Source organism: Dromiciops gliroides, chromosome 6 (genome assembly GCF_019393635.1).
Source record: "Dromiciops gliroides isolate mDroGli1 chromosome 6, mDroGli1.pri, whole genome shotgun sequence".
NCBI lineage: Eukaryota > Metazoa > Chordata > Mammalia > Microbiotheria > Microbiotheriidae > Dromiciops > Dromiciops gliroides.
The window spans coordinates 227055818-227077324 of NC_057866.1; the positions used below are offsets into that span (position 1 = coordinate 227055818).

Here is a 21507-nt window from a genome sequence, read left to right on the forward strand (position 1 = left end):
CATTCTGATTCTCCAATTGATGGGCTTCTCTTCAGTTGTCAATTTTGTGCTACCATGAAAAGGGCTGCTATAAATATTTTTGCATAGGTAGGTCCTTTTCCCATTTTTATGATCCCTTTGGGGTATAGACCTAGTAGTTGTCCTTTAGACATAGTTTCAAATTGGTCTCCAAGCAAAATAATCTTTACACTTTTAGAGATGAATCTAGTCATATTTGAATATGGAGGAGAAAGCAAAAGAGTTAAAAAGAATTTTTTGTCATGTGATCTTGGGCCAGAAATTTCTCCTCTTTGTTTCCTCATCTCTAAAATGAGATTTTTTTTTCTTGTGGAGCAATGAGGGTTAAGTGACTTGCCCAGGGTCACACAGTTAGTAAGTGTCAAGTGTCTGAGGCTTGGATTTGAACTCAGGTCTTCCTGAATCCAGGGCCAGTGCTTCATCCACTGCACCACCTAGCTGTCCCTTAAAAAATGAGATTTTTATTAGTTGATCCATGAGGATCTTTCTAGCAGTATGATGTGGGGGATATCTAGGGTATTCCATTTCTTAAAGACTAATTGGGCTGCTTCTTCACAAAGGTTGTTTGCAGTGGCATGCTGGTAAATATTTAAGAACTGGTTCTCAGAAGAAAAAAGAAGCATGTCTGACACACTTTTCTCCATCATTTTCTTAAGTCCAGACAATGAACAAAACAATAAATCAAGCCCTGGTTTTTAGTGTTTGACAATTTCCAAGTTGTAGATGCTCATACTTAAAGTTTAACTACCAGATCTCAGGATTGGGTTTAAGCTAGCTCTAGTACAACCCTGGTTGTTAATTATATTTTTGCTTCTTAAAAAGCAAATTTGCAGATAAAGTTCACAGCTACTCCTCCTTGCTCTTTTTTGACCTTTGAACTAGGTTAGTACTTAGGAATTTTTTCTTTTTAAAAAAATCAAGTTTTTATTGATATTTTATATTTCTTATATTAACATAGTATCCCTATCCTTTTCACTTCCCTTCCTCAAGAGTCATCTCATATGACAGATAGTATTTTATAACACAGGAAAAAAAAGTCAGCACAACATTGAAAAACTGAAAAAAACATGCAGTGTGTAGCACTTGTAGACCTCCTATCACCAAGGAGGAGTAAATTGGAGACATCTTATATGTCTTCATTTGAGTCATGTTTGATTTTATAATTTTGTTTTTATTTATATAATTTTATTATATATAAATTTATAATTTACTTTTGATTTTTTTGGTAGCATTGTTCTTTCCATTTACATTGCTGCAGTTACTCAACATATTGTTTCCTTGGCTTTGCTCTGCATCGGTTCATATAGATCTTTGCATCCTTCTTTGTATTCATCACACACATTTATTATAGCACAGATGTATTCTATTACATTCTTGTACCACATTTTTTTAGCCATTTCCCAGTTGATGGGCATTGACTTTTTTTCTTTACCAATTCATAGTTATTACAAAAATGCTTCTATAAACATTTTGGATTATATGGAAACTTTTTTTGCATATTGTTGGCTGCCTTGGCATAAGCCCATGGAATTTTTGATAGATATTGATCACACTGTTCCAGTTACTTGTCATTGAACAGAATTGTTCTTAAGTCTTCCTAGGTGAGAGAGTTTACGAAATTTAAATTTATAATAAATCATGTGGTCAGAATCACAGAATTTTGAATCTGGAAGGGAGTTTAGTGATTACCTGATCAAATTCCTTTTTTTTTTTTTTTTTGCAGGGCAATGAGGATTAAATGACTTGCCCAGGGTCACACAGCTAGTAAGGGTCAAGTGTCTGAGGTCAAATTTGAACTCATGTCCTCCTGAATCCAGGGCTAGTGCTTTATCCACTGCACCACCTAGCTGTCCCCAAATCCCTTTCATTTTACAGATGAGGAAACAGGCCCAAAGAGATCTTCTAGTTCCAACTCTTTTATTTTAAAGGTGAGAAATAAAGGCCTTAAGAGGTTAATTGACTTGTATAGAGTTATTGATGTGGTTCAAATTCTTTCTCCATTGGGGTGAAATGTGATTCATGCTATATATTGCTAAGAAAACATGGGATGACACAACTTTAGTCATACCCGCCCCCACCCTGCCCACATTATTTATCATTTGTAGATTGTTGGAAGATTCTGAGCCAAAGAAAATAGTTGTCTTCCCTTTGTGATGAAGAATAGAGACAAATAGCTCTGTTGGTATCTCTTTTCAGCTGATGTCCTTCATGAAGCTTAATGTTCCAAAGTTTTCAAATTCTTTGTGAACTATTTTAAGTTTTTATATCCCAAGAAAGATAACTACGAATGCATAGGATAGTGACTTTGTGGGTTAGGAAAAAGACCAGCTTCTTGAGAGCAGAAAGTTCATGTTGAGAAGTGGTGAAATTGGATGGATAGGGCAGGACCAGCTTAGCACAATAGGGTCATATATCTAGAGCTAGACAGGACCTCATAACCCTTCTAGTCTACTCATTTTATAGATGAGAAAATCCAGACACAAGGAAATGAAGATACATGCTCAAAGTCACACATGCAGTATAGAGGTGGGATTTTAACCTATCTTCTGACTCCAGAATCAATGTCTTTCCATTATACCATACTGAAGAGTCTGTCAGGTTGAGAATTTGGGAGTATTTTATTATCATTCAATTTTTTAAAATTACTTTAAGCTTTAGAAAGTGCTTTATGAACTCATTTAATTTTGTAATAATCCTGTGTAGTAAATGGTATTATTATTATTCCTATTTGAAAGATGGGGAAACTGAGGTTAACAGGGGTTAAGTTATTTGCCAGATATAGCTGATGAGAAATTTGAATGGTTAGAAAGAAGAAAGACATTGGAATAAAATGCCTTCTTTCTCTTAGTTTGAGAAAGACACGAAGGAGAAAGGTATTTTTGTCTAATGTGATATATTACGTCCATGATAATATTTAATGGATTTGGGGGAGCCTTGTTTTTGAAGTGGGAGAAGAACTTAATATCATCACTAACTAAATCAGAATTTCATATAGCTTTAAAAAAAAAGAAACCAGCTTTGTTCTTCCTCTTTTATCCATCCTTATCTCACTCAGATCCTGGGCTTCATGCATTCTGAAAAGGAACTGTGGGAAGCATGTGTGCGTGCTGCATGAGCTGTGTCACTTAATGTGAATTCCCCAAACCACTATATTCTGGTAATGAGGATTCTCACAGTATCAGAGTAATTTTGACAGACAACTAGACAACTTTACATCTTCGGGAAACTGAGCATAGGCAATAATTGGAGGAGAAATGATACAAGATGTATTTTTTTTAAATCAAGTTTTTATTGATATTTTATATTTCTTATATTAACATAGTATCCCTATCCTTTTCACTTCCCTTCCTCAAGAGTCATCTCATATGACAGATAGTATTTTATAAGACAGGAAAAAAAAGTCAGCACAACATTGAAAAACTGAAAAAACATTGAAAAAACCATTTACAAGATGGAAACTATATTTGGATTTTTTTTAGGGATGGAAACTATAAAATATTTAAATGGGAAAAACCCCAATGCTTTATACATTAAAATTTGTTGATGATTTGATGGGGAGAGGTTTAATGTAGCTACATTTTAGGTTTTTTTGCTGACCCATCCTTAAACACAAGCTGTAGAGACTTTCCTATTGTCTTTCTTCTCTCTTAAAATGGGGGAAGATTTGAGCATATGGGATTGTTTTGGTTCACCTTTTCATAGGCCTCTCTGACCCCCCTCCCCTGTCTGTTACATGTCATGAAACTGTCATAGTTTGGAGTTGTTAGTTCATGAGGTTCAACCTTAGCAGATAAATGAGGCAGCTGAATTTCCTTTTTTTTTTTTTTTTTTGGAAGGAGAGTCACTTTGATGTATTTTTACCATTAGAAGAGAAAAGAGAGAAATTGTGGTTCATTAAATTTTTTAAAAAGCACCTAAGAATCTAGTAGTGAAAACAGTCTTTTAGGGTTAGCAAATGTGGAGAGAGGATCTTTGGACAGGCATTCTCCCATTTTCAATTTCAGTCAAGGTTTTGTAAGCTTCAGCTGGCAGCACAGTTGGAAATATCTGAAGATTCTAAAGTAGAACACTTCTCTATTAATATGTCCAAAGAAGAGTCTAATAACGTACCAGAGAACAAAAAAAAGAATCTACTAGTGCTTATAGGTTAAATCACCTTGCTTCAAAACTCACAAAAAGGGAAGAAGGCCAGTAGGAAAAGATAAACTTCTATTTTGTAGACAGAATAGAGTTATGTGCATGTCAGGTGTTCAAGATAAGGAGAAAACATAAAGAAACAGGCAGAGAGCTAAGTGTCCAAGGAATTAAGATGTCTGATTTCCAATCTGGACTTCTTTGAAGTTACTTTTTTATGGGAAAAAATGACCACATTAGATTCAAATGATAAAAGGATCAGACAATAAGATTTGTATGTAGGCATGTCTTTGGCCTCAACTTCTGCTTTCATGTCTTCCATCCCTCCATCTCCTCTGCCCCCACCATCTTTACATCCATGTGTTCTCTCTCTCCTCCCTCCCTCCCTCCCTCCCTCCCTCCCTTCGTCTCTCTCTCTCTCTCTCTCTCTCTCTCTCTCTCTCTCTCTCTCTCTCTCTCTCTCTCTCTCTCTCTCTGCCAACCAGTTCTTCTGGTGGTGAATCTTTTCAAAGTTACTAAGGCTGGTCCTTATGCCACAGGTACAGTTCATTGCTGGGACCATTCTCGAAGCCTTTCCAGCATCACCTCCATACCACAAGGAAGCTCAGGGGAGAGGCTTATATTAAAGGCTGTGTTGTTAGTACAAATGTACCTGTTCACATGTGAACCTTGGTAAGATTCTGTATGACTGAATTCCAGGAGTTGGTGCAGTGGTTAAAGAGCTGGCTTCAGTTAGGAGAATCTCAGTTCAAATCCTATGTCTGATACACACTGGCTTTTGACCCTGGGCCAATCACTTAAACTCTCAGAGCTCTGAGACTATAAGTCACTGAGAAAGGTCGGACCTGCATTGGTAGAGGGAGTTTCCTCACTTGGGAGTACTCTCTATGACTGAAATCATAGCTCCTTCTACAGTATTTAATTGCTAAAGGAAACACAATATTTTAAGAGCATAGATAGGGTATATCCCATGTTAGTCATTGGAAATTTCTTTTTCTTTTTTAAAGTGACAGTATAGATAATGTTTTAATAGGTCACTTATTTTATGGAGTGAGATGTCCTGAACTCTTGTTTGTGGATTTCTCACCGGAGACACAAGAAGGACATTTCAGTAGTAGCTCAAGCAGCTTAGTGTATGTGAATGCCCAAGAGAAGCTTTGGGAATCTTAAGTTTTGTGGAAGAGACAGCCAGATGTCAGCTTGAAGAGGGGCTTTGTCTCTTCCACACAGGGCAAGGGAACATTTCATGAATAGGATAATAAACATATGGAATAAATTACCCAGGCAAGGCAATTGGAGGAGAGCATAAATGAGTTCAAGAGACACCTAGACGTATTTCTGGAGAAAGAGAATTGAAGGGTACTTTGAGAAAACAGGGAAGTTGGATTAGCATTAGCGAAACATGAGTAAGCTTATAAAGCCAGATTTTTTTCTTGTTCTGAATATTTTAGTATTTTTAAAAGTTGAATATTTTAGGGGATCTTCCCACCCCCAACATCCTAACTTCTTGGACCAAAGTTTCTCTGTCTTAGGTATGTAGGCCTCTTCAAATGGCTTTCAAAGATACAAAAACTCCCTTCCCTGCTCTCCCTTTCCTTCTGTCTCCTTCCTGTTTCTTCTTCTCCCCCTTCCCCATTACTCCTCTGCTCCCAGTAGCTTTTAACTCATTAAAGGCATTTCAGAAAAGAATGCCAAGTGCTTTATAGTCCTTAGGTTACCTACCCAATTTTCACTTCATATTTCCTCCACCCTTCAATTAGATCAGGGAGACTTGCTCAACTGCTTTTCAGGCTGTCTGATCGTTGTGGAGAATTTTTCTATAGTAGATTAAAAGAAAGCATGTTGATCTTCTGCTCTCATTCTCACTTACTTGGGTTGGAAATACATACTTGAAAAAATGTTAAAGGCAAAAACATTGTTTGTTTCTCTGTTGAACTGGCTTTATTGGCTTTAGGGATGGTAATTGTTATGGAAACATCTAGAGAAAACAAGGATGGATGGAAGGAACTAAACGTTTATTGAGTACTTACTATGTGCCGGACACTGTGCTAAGCACTCTATAATGATCATCTCATTGGATCCACACATAACCCTGGATTTTACAGTTGAGGAAATTGAGGCAATCAGAGGTTAGGTGACATGGCCAGAATCATGTAGATATTAAATGTTTGAGGCTGTGAGCTCAAGTCTTCCTAACTCCAAGCCCCAGTGGTCTACCATACCACCTAGCTGCCTCTCATATATGCCTATGGAAGTCCTTGAGCTTCCCTTGTTATCACCATATATGGAGGGTCTCTAGCCCTAAAGTCTGATGAGCCAGGCAGAAGTCTGGTTGGGAACAGTTACTTCTGTTTCTGTTTTTTGTTTTTGTTTTTTGGTGGGGCAATGGGGGTTAAGTGACTTGCCCAGGGTCACACAGCTAGTAATTGTCAAGTGTCTGAGGCCGGATTTGAACTCAGGTACTCCTGAATCCAGGGCTGGTGCTTATCCATTGCGCCACCTAGTCGCCCCCAAACAGTTACTTCTAATATTGCAGTTTCTCTAGTATCCTCTCTCCCAAGTGTTCTATCTGAACTTTGTCTCCTCTTTCCCTCCCCTATTCTCTATTCACATGCAAATCAGGTGATCAATAATTATTCCAGTTTATAATTTTTTTCTTGGTAAAATCAGAAATATGTACCAGAATATTGGGAGGAAGATTAGGTATGTGCATTATTTAAGATTTGGAAGTACTGTGGGGAAACATTCTTATAAGACTTCTTGTGATCCTAATCTCTGTCTAGATACTTCTACTCAAACTCAAATATCACTTAAGGACTTTTAGGGATTGATCCCATAGAGAAATTGATCTGGGATATAGACTGTAACTGATGTATGATCTTTCCTGAATGATGACAGAAGGATAGAACAGTGTGGGGAGTAGAAGGACATTTTCTTCTGTTAAGAGTTGATATTTAGTGTCTATTATTTCATTGCTTATACACTCAGCAAGGTATTTGCAGAGCTTTTCCATGACCCTCGAACAAGGTTGTTGACCTAAAGGAAGTGAAATATGTAGGAAATGATCGGAGGACACTCAAAATTCCTGGCTGGCAGATCAAATGGAGATGGGCCACAAGATCTATATTAAAAAGTTGGAAGGTTGGCACTATGTTTGAATGGAAGAATGCAGGGGCAAGTGAAACTGGAGTGTGAGTAGCAGTGGGTATCAGAAGTGGAGAATTAGAACTGGAAAGAGATGCAAGGAGTCCCAAGCCATGGCTATGATGCATAAGGATTTAAAGGAATAAAAAAACATTCTTACAGTTTACACAAAACCCATCCAAATGCATAATTACTTAGAAACATGGGAAGGCCTGCATTTTAATTTTAAACATAACAAAGTTCAAAACTTAAGTTAAAAGTAATGTTCACATTTTAAAATATGAATGAAACTGATATTTTTTTATGACTCCCTGTGTCATGTTGCATTTTTTCTGGTGCTATCATAAGGAATTTCTTGGGTTTCCATCTTGCTTTTCATATATGACATTATGTATAAACATGGCCTGTATTACAACATAAAGGCAGAAAAATTACTTTCAAGGAAGTGGAACTAAAAATGCCATAATACATTTACTTGACATCTATCCTATTATTTTGTGAATGTATACGTATTATATTATTTAAAATGTGCTCTCCTCCTGTCTAGACACGCAAACATTTGATTTGGACAATCTGGACAAATACTCACTTTCTTCAAATAACTCAGCATATTCTTGATTTTAAGTTAGATGAATAGGTAATTCGAAATTGCTTTTTATTGAGGTTAAGTTAGCAAAATAATCTTTCTTCCAAATAAAAAATACTTTGCTTCATGGTTTAGAATTAACTTTCTTTTTCACCTGTTTGCTCATAAATATCCCAAAAGAAGGTTTCAGAAAAGAAGCAGCAAGGGAAAATTGGGGAAATAAAAAGAAAAACTGGACCTGTAATTTCTTTGTTTGGTTCTCCTGTCTGTCTGTCTGTCTGTCTGTCTGTCTGTCTGTCTGTCTGTCTGTCTTCCCTCTTCTCTTCTCTTCTCTTCTCTTCTCTTCTCTTCTCTTCTCTTCTCTTCTCTTCTCTTCTCTTCTCTTCTCTTCTCTTCTCTTCTCTTCTCTTCTCTTCTCTTCTCTGTCTCTCTTTCCTCTCCTTCCTCTCTTCCTCCCCCATCCCTCCTTCCCAATGCCTTGCAGAGAGTAGGCACCTAATAAGTGTTTATTGACTCTGACATCAATACCAGTACAAGAATCCAGATGCAAGAATTCATTGTGTATATTATTCTTCATCTTAATAGGAGAGTCAGATTTCTTGCAGGCCACCGATGTGATCTAAACAAGTGATTCACATTGTTTGTGGGAGGTATTGGAAATGATCAGGAAGGGCTGGTGATGGCTTGCTGTAATCTGAGCTGTTGGGCAGGTTCTCAGCCAAGACCCAAGGATTAGAAAAAATTTATTAGTGGACTAAGGAAGATGTTTGCCAGTAGCAACTTCAGCCATTTCCCGTCCTGCTTAGAGTGCATAGCCAATCAAGAGTATTCTGTAGCATTTAACTAGACCAAGGGAAATGACTCTTTCAAACAAGGAAAGTTGATTATTCAGTTCTTATTATGGAAGGCGGAACAATTTGTTGTTTCATCAACGTTTCAGCCCTGGCTTGTGATTCTTGCATATGATTGGTTGAAAGCCTCCTATCCCTCAAAAAAGAAAAGAACAAGGCTGCCATTTTAGTCCAACAGTATGTTTCTAAAATGGTATCTAAAATGGCATCTTTTCTCAAAAAAATTTCCCTCCCCAGTTCTCAAAGCTTTGATGCCATAGAATACAATAGCTATCTGCTAGAGAGTGAAAGCTATTAGCTGCACCAATGATAATTGTATTTAGAACAGAATCCTTGGGGCAGCTAGGTGGCACAATGAATAGAACACCAGCCCTGGAGTCAGGAAACCTGAGTTCAAATTCAGTCTCAGACACTTCAATAGCTATGTGACCCTTGGCAAGTCACTTAATCTAGATTGTCTCCAAAAAACCCCACAAACAAACAAACAAAAAACCCATAATACTGCACTCCATCTAGGCTATGGAACCCAGTGGATAAATACATCTTGCAACCTTCAGCCATTGATGGTGAAGATCTGCATTTGAGCCAATACCCGAAACCAAATATCTACTTTGCTGGAGCTGTGAATCCTGTTACTTCCCCAGTGTTCTCACCTTTTCTGGAGTCTCATTCCCATTTTGAGCACCTCTGCTGGACCATCATAGTCTGCTTCAGATTACCAAGATTCCTTTTCTTACCTAGTGCAAACACTTGTCAACATGACAGCAAAAAACTTACAAAGCCAGGCATCAGCCTCAGTAATTTAGCCCTGTGGTGTCTGCTTAAAGAAAGGCAGCACACCATAAATCGAGAAGGTTTTCAGGAAGTACATGATTTTGATGAAGGGCCATAAAAGCACAGTCTGGAGCAAAAAGGGAGCCTTCATGTGTGTACTGAGCCCAGTGACGGAGCACCTCAGGGAGGGAAAGGCCTCTGTTCAGTCCCTAGCCCAGCTGTCTCCTTGCAGATGAGGCTGCTGCTCCATCTTTGCAAATAGATGGCATTTACAGCTTTAAGAGTGAAACTTGTTTGCTTAAGAGAACACAATGTCGATTAACATGGTTCACATGTCAACAACAGCTCTTATCATAGGAGAAGAAAGAGTTACCTATTTAATAGCTTCACAGCTGGGCTGACCACCTGAGTAGCTTTGTGACTGTTTCTCTTGTTTGATTGATGTGTTTACTCAAGGTCTTAAAATGAGCTTGCGAAAACTTCTAATAGATTAAATAAATAGCAAGTGGTATCTTTTCCCTGTGTGCGTGTGTGTGTGTGTACACATATACACATATGTACTCTACAGTATATATACACACGTAAATAGTGTAGGGGTGTGTATATGTACACACACACACACACACACACATATGCCAATGCAAAGTAGAAGAGAAAGCTTGATTCTCTACAGAGATCTGGGGCAATCTTCAGTTTCAGTACTGATCCAGTATTTTGGCATGGCGCATTGCTTTGGCTAAGTGTTGATGATAATGATGATGATAGAGAACAGTCTGATCTCACTAATCCAACACTTTACCCCATCAGCCCACTTGCCCACCCACAAACCACATAAAGCAGGCTCCTGAGGACATCCCTCATGGAACCTCTTTAAAAGGTTCATTTAAATACATTCTTTCTTTGATGTTCTACTAGTCATGGAATCTGGCTATAACTTCTCCATGGGCATTGTTGTATTTTGCTCTGGTTTTTGAACCCTTTCATTCTTAGAGGCCATCTGTCCTTTCAGTCAACAATTGTCCTTTTTCGGGAGTGGGAGGGCTATGACCCAATATATGCACACGTAAGTATTTAGTATATATGTAGGGTGTCTCCTACTGACTCTCAGCTTAAGTTTTACTCTCCATGTTCAAGACTAGAGCCTATAAATGTGTGCTTATAAATGCTTATGTATGCTATAGGCCAGATGGGCCTTGTCAGACAAATATGTAATCTACTTCCCCATAAACAGTCCTTTGTATTTATAGTTGGAAGCAAACCTAGAGTCCAAATTCTTCATTTTACAAAGGAGGAAACTGAGGTCTAAAGTCATAAAACTTTGAAGCAAGGTGTTCTGGGATCCAAACCCATGCCCTCTAACTTCAGATTGAGGGCTTTTTCTTCCATATCATGCTCTTCTGATTTGTCACCCATAAAGATGCCATAAAACAGTTTTTCTTTGCTGAAAATGTCATCATTAAGACTCTGATTAAGGCTTGTCTGCTTTTCAAAATCTGAAAATAATTTGTTTGGCTGATAATGCATGAAAGTCCCAAAGCTAAAAGCAAGAACATTCTAGGCTGCTCATGCATTGTCTAAATAATCCCTAGGTTAGAAGTTTCTGCTTCCAGGCATATTGACTGCACATGTTTGCCGTATTTGAACAGAGTACACTAGGGAAAACAAGTCACACACAAGTATTCAGTCTTTGTCTATTGCCAGTATTCTTTAACATGTATCATTCTGTCTCCTAAGTAGTACCTCTCTCCACAGCTACTCTTATCCCTAGAGCAGAGTGAGATGGGGGTCCTTTGTCTCAAAAGCATACCAGAGCAGTAACTTTCCCAGCATTCCTTTGTGAAAAAAAAAACCCTCTGTGAAAAGGTCTGATTTATCATCTACCCAGTTATCCTCAACTATCTATTTATTCACCTATCTATGTATCTATCCCTTATCTCACTCTGTCTCTTTTTCTGTTTCTTGGTCTTCTGTCTCTCTCTTTGTCTCAGTCTCTGTCTCTAGCTCTTGCTCTCTCAATCTCTTTGTCCTCTTCTTTCCTCCATCTTTTCTCCACAGCTAATAGCCTACTATAGAGACACAGGTTGTATCATCCTTGTTGTCAATAGTACCTACAATGATTTGAGAGTTCAATATGTAAGAAACCCATCTAAAGTCAATATCGACAATATAAAAGTAAATACATTTTAAAGTCATTAGGAAATAATGAACATCTAAAAATCTAGTTAATGAAATGACTAGTTTGAATAGATGAGGATATGAATACTTGAGAATTGATGAATATAAAAAAAATCTAGTTAATGAAAGGAGTCCAATTTGAATAGACAATTGTGAATACTTGAGAACTGTTGAATCTCTAAAAATCTAACTAATGAAAAGCCTCCAGTTTGGATAGATAAGGGCAAAACCCTTGGATGTGAGTACTTGAGATTCCATTATCTATTGAAATGATATTTTAATTCATGCAATGAAGAGTAGATATCCTCAAGAAACAAAATAAAGCTAATTACATTTTTAAAAATCCTTAATAAATTTGGATTTGAAAGGAATGCGGAGTGAATAATTTATAACCTAGAAGTTTTGCCTATGTCTAATTATCAGAAGGCTCTGTTATACCTTCTGTTTTGTCTTTTTTTTTAAATTGTGCCTTTGTTATTCATCAGATAACTTAAATGAAATCAAAGCTGATTTTGAATTTGTTTTAAAAGAAAGATTTGCAAACTATCAGCAAACAGACTGTTCTTGTTAAAATGGACATTTTTCACTGATGAATCTCTAACATCTCCAAGTTTTCAGACATGTGGGATGGAATATATTGCCAAAATGTAGTGTCTTAATGCCGTGAGATGTAAATGATTTGATGGAGCTGACAGTTTGCTACCAAAAATATGAACCTGATGTCAAACACTAGGTATGAATATCAATCAAGAGAAATCTCACTGAAGGTCATCAGGATAGGTAAAAGGAGTAATCATGTAATCAAAAAGGAAATTGCTGATATTTTTTAGATTGAATACTGCTTGTGATAAAGCAAAACATAACCCAAAGAAATAAGTCCTATCCACAGTGAGCTGGGATGGGGTCAAGATTATGGGGTGGCATTTTAAAGTTCTCTTCTGATAATGATGAATGCCAAGCAAAATTAATGGAAATGAGGGAAGCTAAATTCAAAGATTCTCCTTATGAAACAAACCTTAGGCCTTCTGGCATGATCTGAATGCAGACCTTGTTTGCCTACTTGGCCTTAAATAATACCACTTATCCATCATGTGCTTGTGGTTTGGAGGGGGTTCTTTTTGTATTTGAATGTAGCTATCAATATGCTCAGAAGTGAATTCTTAAGGCTCACTGTTTCAAGAGCAACTCCAGAGACAGCTGTTCTCAGGAAGAATCTTGGAGATTTCATTTATGTAAAGGCTTTACAATTCCCTACGGGCTAAGCTCATTGACTGGTGAGCTTAAATCACCTAGAAGTGAATATTATCATTAGGTCAAAAAATAAAACAGGGCAGCTGAAATATATGCTTCTTGTATTTTGAGGTTGGGTTTGCACTAAGTCCTTAAAGGCTCCAAAGAAATTTGTAAGGAGAAAGAAGTATTAAAAAACACATGAGAAAACAAAAGCAAAAGCAAAACCAAACAAACAAAAAAACAAAGGGAAAAGGCCAAGGTTGTATTTTTGTCTAGTTTTTTAAAAGGTTTTTGAGAGTAGTTTTTGGAAGCTAAAATACAGAACATGCATTATGGTGTAGTGAAAATAACCCTGAATTTCTGCTGGGGCAATTCCTAATGTTCAAGGCTGGGCAAGTGGCTTATTAGTTTAACCTTTCTAAGCCTCAATTTCCTCATCTGTAAAATGGGACTAATAAAAATTCAAGACCCAGTATGCAGAACTATTGTGAATAAAGCACTTTGTAGATCTAAATGTGTTAGAAAAGTGATCCTTTAAAACAAACAAAACCTGTCTAAAATGAACCATTTGTTTGGGAATTTCCCTCTGTCCTTAGGCCAGTGTGAAATACTATATTTTAACTTTACTTTCATACTCCTATATATATTTTCATGTCATAGGATATTCTAAGGTGAACCTGGGGTGACCTTCTACCTACATGTGGGATTCTGAGGCAACTAGGTGGCTCAGTGAGGAATACTCGAGTTGGAATCTTCCCTCAGTCATTGAGGAAGTCACAACTTCTTTCAGACTAAGAGTTTTCACTTGTAAAATGTAAAATTGTAAAATGTAAATCACATCTGCCTCCCAGGTTTGCTTGATGATCAAATGAGATAACATGCACAGTGATTTGCAAACTCTAAAACTGCTTGACTAGGCAATGCTAATTTTGATGAGCACTTCTTCCTCTTACAACTCTAGATTCCCTGGTAGGGAATGCAGTAGCAGTGTATTATAGTGGAAAAATTCCTGCATTGGAACCAGGAAGATGTGAGTGTGAATGCCAGTTCTTATACTTACTAGTTTTGGGCTTAGGGTGAGATAATCAGCCTCTCTGAGTCTCAGTTTACCCATCTGTAACATGTCATAGAGATGATGTCATGATTCGCAATGAATTGGATTTAAGTGGGCAAGGGCTGTGCAAAGCCACAGCCTCACTCTCTCCTCTGGAGCCATTTGGGTCCAGTGGCAAGATATTTTTCAGGTCTGCTGGAAATGGCCCTGGATGATATTTAATAGCATGAATTAGTGAACCCATAAGCATTTATCAGCCACATACTATGTGCCAGGCATTGTTCCAGGGAGACAGATACAAAAAAAGAAAACATTGCTATTCCAAGAAGCTAACACTTCACTTGGACTAGACCATGGGACATATACAGTGGGTCCCCACTTAGTGCAGTTTTAAGCCATTCAAGGTCACTTAGCTATTCTTGTAACCCTTTTGCTCTTGAGGTTAGGCACTGGGGATAGAGCAATAGCAATTGGGGAGATTGGGAAAGACTTCATGGCCAAGGTGATGTTTGAAGGATTCAAGGAATTGTGCAGGAGTTGAGGAAGGAGTACATTGCAGGCACAAAGGATGAGAGGGAGATGGAGTGCTTTGTGGAACAGAGAGAAACCCAGTTTGATTGGACCATTGAGTTCATACATAGTAATGTGATGATAGAAAAATGGGTTGAGGGCAGGACTTTAAAAGTCTAACAGAGGACTTTTGATTCTAGAGTAGGGAGTCACAGGAGTTTATTGAATAGGGGAGTGACATGGGCCAATCTACGCTTAAGTTTAAATCACTTTAGAATGCAGAGGATGGATTGAGATGGAAAGAGACTAAGGCACAGAAACTAGGTGCTGATGGTCTGAAATAAGTTGGTGTCTCTGGGAGTAAGAGAGAAAGGGTTTGAAGCAAGAAATGCTATGGAGGCACAAGTCCGGGAGCAGCAGTCTCACATCTAACTCAGAACTCCTCACAGCCTGACCAGCAACCTAGATCTCCCCCAAAATGGCAACTACTGTCAAGGATCAGCTGATTCTGAATGTCCTAAAGGAAGACCAGGTTCCCCAAAACAAGATCACTGTTGTTGGGGTTGGTGCAGTTGGCATGGCATGTGCCATCATTATCTTAATGAAGGATTTGGCTGATGAACTTGCCCTAGTTGATGTCATAGAAGACAAACTAAAGGGAGAGATGATGGATCTTCAATATGGCAGCCTTTTCCTCAAAACACCAAAGATTGTTTCTGGCAAAGACTACAGTGTAACTGCAAACTCAAAGCTAATTGTCATTACCACTGGGGCACGTCAACAGGAGGGAGAAAATCATCTTAATTTGGTCCAGCGTAATGTGAATATCTTTAAATTTATCATTCCCAATATTGTTAAATACAGCCCTAATTGCAAGCTGCTTATTGTTTCCAATCCAGTGGATATTTTGACATATGTGGCCTGGAAGCTAAGTGGCTTTCCTAAAAACCGTGTTATTGGAAGTGGTTGCAATCTGGATTCTGCCCATTTCCATTACCTAATGGAGGAGAGACTTGGTGTCCATTCTTCAAGTTATCATGGATGGGTCCTTGGGGAACATGGAGACTCAAGTGTTCCCATATGGAGTGGTGTGAATGTTGCTGGTGTGTCTCTGAGGAATCTTTATCCTGCTTTGGGAATTGATGCTGATTCAGAGAATTGGAAAGAAGTTCATAAACAGGTGGTTGAAAGTGCTTATGAGGTGATCAAGCTGAAGGGCTATACTTCCTGGGCCATTGGATTGTCTGTGGCAGATCTGGCAGAAAGCATTAGGAAGAATCTTAGGAGAGTGCATCCAATTCCCACCATGATTAAGGGCCTATATGGCATTAATGAAGACGCCTTCCTTAGTGTCCCCTGTGTCTTGGGGCAGAATGGCATTTCAGATGTGGTAAAGGTAAACCTGAATCCAGACGAGGCGTCCTGTTTAAAGAAGAGTGCAGATACTCTTTGGGGAATCCAGAAGGAGCTGTAATTTTAAAGTCTTTTAATGTGCTGCCACTTTATTGTCTAGAGAACATGACACTGGTTAAGGGATTAGGTATGATGTGCTTTTCACATAGGTCAAATATTTCCTCTGATTAGTAACACCAGAAATATAAAACTTAAGAACACACTCTTCCTAAACTTAGAAATGGGAGAATAATACAGTGTGGCTACTTGTTAAACCCTGCTTTCCTAGTGATGCTGAATATGTACAGTCTGGAAGTAGTTGTTATTAAGCAGAGCCAGCACTGGCCTTCCAACCCCACCCCCCCAGGTATATGACTGCCTGCCTTGTAGGTGCTATAGGTTCTAGTAGGTCCAGAAGACAACATTCCTGGACACAAAACACCATAGAGTAGTAAAACTTTGATGCATTGATTACCTTTGTGCTCCCCTCCATTAGGGCTCTCCAGCATGACCCCATGTATCACCCTTCCAGAGGACCTGATTTTGTCTACTTATACATATATATATATATATATATATATATCAATCAATAGTTGTAAATTTCCATATTATATAAAAAAATCTATGTACAAAGGTACAACCAATTCCTCAAGTGTCATACTAACCCCAATACTAAATAAACAACAAATAACTGATGAAAAAAGAAATGCTATGGAGGTAAAGATGGCAAGATCTGACAACTGATTGGATATGTAGAGTGGGAGAGAGTGAGGAGTTGAAAATAGCACTGAGATTGAAGACTGGAAGAGATTGGAAGAATGGCAGTGCCTTTGAAAGAAATAGATTAGTTTACAAGAGAGGGGGTGGCAAAGATATTAAGCTCAGTTTTTGACATGTTGAGTTTGAGATGCCTATTTGAAATGTCCAATAACTAGTTAGTGATGCAGTTCTGAAGCTCAAGGGAGAAACTATGGCTATATATAAATTGGTAAGTCATCTGCACGAAAATGACAGTTAAACATCTGGGATCTGATGAGGTCACTGAGAAAGGGAAGAAAAAGAAAGGAGAGAAGGGGAAAGAGAGAGAGAGTTCAAAGCCTTGAAGTTATCACAAAAGATTAAGCGCAAGCACTGGGGATACAAATACAAATTCCTGCCTTTAAAGATCCTACACTGGACAGAGGTAAGACATAAAGGGGATTGGAGGAGGAAGAGAGGAGGTGGGTACAACATAATTTAGAGGTGGCTAGGAAGTGGTAGAGTAGCCTGATTCCAGTTAAGATAAGCTAAAAGTCCACCCCTCAGAGCCTTTGGCTAACTCAAATAGTTAGGGGGGTTGATAGGAATGATAGAATAACAAAGGTAACTGCAAAAGAACAGTCAAACAGAGGTGAGCCAACAGAAAGTGATGTTCATGAAAATCCTGAGATGAGAGAGTGTCTGGGAGGAGAGGGTGGTCAGCAGTGGCAAATGCTGCAGAGAGGTCCACTAGGATAAGGACTGAGGAAAGACTATCTTATTTGACCTCCAGGAGGTTGTTGAGAGCAGTTGTAATTGAGTTATGAGGCCAGAAGCCAGGGCTGAGGAATCAGTGAAAGGAGAGTGAGTGGAGGCTTTTTTTCCCTTGGACTTTGGCTGAGAAAGGGAGAAGTGACAGTGGTATTAGTTTCTAGTGAAAGTTTTTTAAAGGATGAGGGAGATCGAGGCATGTTTGATACCAGGAGAGAAGGAATTTAAGAGGTGGAGATTAGATAGAAAAGGGGGGGGCAATCTGCAGAAAATATAAAGGGATGGCTTCCAAAGCACATTTGTTGTAGAAGATAGCACAACACACACATGTAGCTCCCACTAATTTTTTTTTGTATAAACCAATTTCTATTAACATAAATACTTTGTATCCACTGAAAAAACAAAGTATGCCTCATGGCCAGGCCTTCTTTGGAAAATGTTTCTGATCTCTTTCAGGAGGTGTCTGCCATGAGAGAGCATGAATTGTGACATGGCGTGAGCTCCCATGAAAGACATGGGACATATCTGGTTCTGCTATCACACACGCCCTGATGTAGCGGGTAGGCTAGACAGTCTTGGTTTCTCCACCTGCTGGAATCTCGCTTTTAAGTTGCTTCTGTTTGGGGGGCAGCTAGGTGGCACTGGCCCTGGATTCAGGAGGATCTGAGTTCAAGTCCAGCTTCAGACACTTGATACTTACTAGCTGTGTGACTTTGGATAAGTCACTTAACCCTTATTGCCCCGCCTCCCCCCCCCAAAAAAGAGAGAGAGAGTCTGTTTCGGCAATGTTTAAGTACTTGTCGATTGTGGTACACAAATAAGCTACTTTCAAAATTCAAATGCCTCAGTAGGAAGACTTTTAGAGCTTCCCTTGGGTTTTTGATACTCCTGCTTCCTCCACTTCCAAGTGTTTTTTGTTTTTGAGACTGGGTCTCCCCATCAGCCCTGTGCTGGAAGGGCCCAACCTTTCTGCTGATCAGCTTGCCCCAGTTTTGGTAGCCTGGTGGTCCCCTGCTCTTGGGGGCTCACCACAGTGGTGCCAGACTGAGTGTAGATGCCAATTAGTGTTAGCACTCTTGAAGTTCAGAACTCTCAGCCTCACGTTGATCTCCTAGCCTCTCCCATTCCTTAGGACAGAGGTGACAGACTCACAGCCCTCAGGCTTAGGGTGGCCCAAACACTCCAGAATGCAGCCCAACCAGATTAAAATGTCATTGGGAAATATTGAACAAACCAAATAAAAATAAAATAAAACATAGAGAACATCACATTTGAAAGTGAAATCTATAGCTACAAGGATCCTTATGTATGAATTAGTGGCCCCCAATTCTATTTGAGTTTGACACCATGGCCCTACCGAGCATGATGGTGAGGCATAGCTTCAATGCCCTGAAACTTCCTAGTAATTTAAAATCATTTGAATGAACCAAGATTATATTCTGTCAGTCCTCATTGTGAGCTACCTTATAACTATCAAATGGATTGTTTCTGTTTTTGTTTTGAGGCAATTGGGGTTAAGTGACTTGCCCAGGGTCACACAGTTAGTAAGTGTCAAGTGTCTGAGGCTGGATTTGAACTCAGGTACTCCTGACTCTGGGTCCGGTGCTCTATCCACTGTGCCACCTAGCTGCCCCTGGATTAATTATTAGTTGTCCTTAGAGAATTTCCCCTCAGTTTCAGCAAAGTCTGGAACATAGTAGGCACTTTTTGTTGTTCTGTTGTTTCCATTCTTGTCTTACTCTTTGTAACTCTATTTGGGGTTTCCTTCGTAAAGATGCTGGAGTGGTTTGTCATTCCTTCTCTAGCTCATTTTACAGATGAGAAAACCAAGGCAAACAGGGTTAAGTGACTTGCCCAGGGTCATACTGCTTGTATATGTCTGATGCCAGATTTGAACTCAGGTCTTCTTGACTCCAGGATTAGCACTCTATCTATTGCCCCCTAGCTGCCCATATAGACACTTAACAAATGTTTAATGAATGGAACTGAATTGAAATATTAGCTGATTCTATCTCTCCCAATGGAATATAAACTCTCTGAAGGCAGGGAGGGCCTTTTTTTTTGCTTTTTCTTCATATCCTTTGTGATTAGCATAGTGTCTGGCACATAGCAATTGAAGCAGAAAAGAAGGCAGGACATGATCAAGTGGTTATAGCAATCAATTAACAAGCATTTATTAAGTGCCTACAACGTAAAAGGCATTAGGGATACAAAGACAAAAGATGGAATAGTCCCTGCCTTCAAAGAGCTCACATTCTTTGAGGGGAGACATGTAAATATACATATGTAAACAGAATAAATGCAATGTAAATACAGGGTTGTTTGGGGAAGGACAACAACATCTGGAGGGGGATCAGGAAGGGCTTCCTGAATAAGATAAAGCAACACAGAGAGAAAGAAATAGTGCTCTGTAATCTACAGTAAACAAAGTTATTGACACAACTATGGAAATTTGTTTTCCAGTAGGCTTTGATATACTTAAGGCCTGAGTTTTTTAAAAATTGGAGAAATTGTGTCTCCTAATGCTGCGGTCCCATCAGTGCTTTCTGTACTGTACCCTTCACAAGTCTATACTAATTCTCTGGAAAAAAGGTATTGTAGCATTCATTCCCAGGTTGTCTCTACATAAGGCCATCTATGCATAGTTATAGTTCTTTTCCTTTATTAGTTTCTTTTCCTTTATTAGTAAACTGATGACACATGCCAGTTAATTCTCAGTCCAGCCTCAGCCAACTTTTGCACATGTAAAGCAAATGCCAAGGGAGCAGACAGCTTGGTTGCCAAGGACTGGATTTTTCCCCCTAGCAAGCACCGACACACCCCACATAAATAACTAAGAAGCAATCTTCAAAACTTCAACTTAATCTTTCCCTAAATATATGTTTGGGAAATAGGAATGACGGAGAGAGGACTATCCTGTCCCTGCTCTGATAGTGAAGACTAAGGGATCATTGACTCTTAGGTCAAGATGAAATAAGGTGCTCTTCCAAAGGAAGAAACTGTGAAAAATGTTCCAAAGAATCAGTATATTTGATCAGTTCAAAAGAATTGGTCCAGGTGTAGTGAGTAAATAATTTCTGTTAGTGTCTTTGGAAAGAGCAGTGGCTTAGAGGATCCAATAGGGCACCTCGTTTTCATTATCATATCTATGTTAATGTATTTGTGGACAGGTCAGCTTCTACTTTTTAAAGATAGAATCACCATGGTTTGTTAGTGTTTACAGTTTTGTTGTTTTGGGGTTTTTGCCAGATCTATAATTTCTGTAATGGTCTAGGGCAGTGGGCTCAAACTCCAAACAGAAATGGGAACCATTAAACCATACTTAAGGAACCCTGTGGGGTGCATGTTGCCTTAGTTTAAAAATGTAATGTTATCTATGTTTTGTTGTATTTTTATTTATTCTGTTAAATATTTCTCAAATTATATTTTAATCTGCACTTGGGCACGTTGTGGGCTGCAAGTGCCTTCCAGCTGTGTGTTTGACACTTCTGGTATAGGGAACTCCCAGACGAAAAAATCCTACCAATGCAGGTTGGTGCCTTCTCTGAAACTTACAATCTGGGGCATCGAGAAGTGACTTGTTCAAGGTCACACAGACAGTATGTGTCAGAAGTTACACTTGACCCCAGGCCTACCACTCCAAGCCTGGCCCTCTATCCACAACCTCCATGTTCCTTCTTTATAGGACTATCATTAACGGGGTAATAGAAGACAAATGGAACATGCAGTTCCTCTAAGTAGTTTGATATTTGTTACCAACAAATGGTAGGTGTTTTTTCCCCTAAGGTTGGGTCAGTCAGTCATTTATTAAGTTCTTAACATGTGCCAGGCATTGTGCTAATTACTGGGTATGCAAAGAAAGGTAAACAACAGTCCTTGCCCTTAAGGAGCTCCCTCTCTATTGTAAAGATTTTATAGCACATTTAAGGGCAAGAAAGATATTCAACTGTTGTGATAAAAGGAGACAGTCCTTTGGGAATTAATAGAATTCTATCCAGATATGAAGTTCTTTATAGAATTTGGTAAGTCTGAATTTTGTCCCAGCATGCATGCCATTTAAACTATATGTAGGGACCAATTTTTAATTGGGGAGTATTAGCTATGTGGCTTGTTGCAGTATTGGGGCA

General features: G+C 38.8%; 2 protein-coding genes across 3 annotated transcripts in view; both read left to right on the forward strand.

Moving 5' to 3' along the window:
- Nucleotides 1-21507, forward strand: part of COL25A1 (collagen type XXV alpha 1 chain) — a 604312-nt gene that overhangs the window by 234199 nt on the left and 348606 nt on the right.
- Nucleotides 14952-15953, forward strand: LOC122731217 (L-lactate dehydrogenase A chain-like). Of its 2 annotated transcripts, XM_043971185.1 has the most exons (2): nucleotides 14973-15210; nucleotides 15379-15953. In XM_043971185.1, exons 1-2 carry the CDS (start codon nucleotides 15057-15059, stop codon nucleotides 15951-15953), a joined length of 729 nt encoding a protein of 242 aa, XP_043827120.1. In that variant the 5' UTR covers nucleotides 14973-15056. The 2 variants fall into 2 exon arrangements, with proteins under 2 accessions (XP_043827118.1, XP_043827120.1); XM_043971183.1 differs by having other exon boundaries at nucleotides 14952-15953.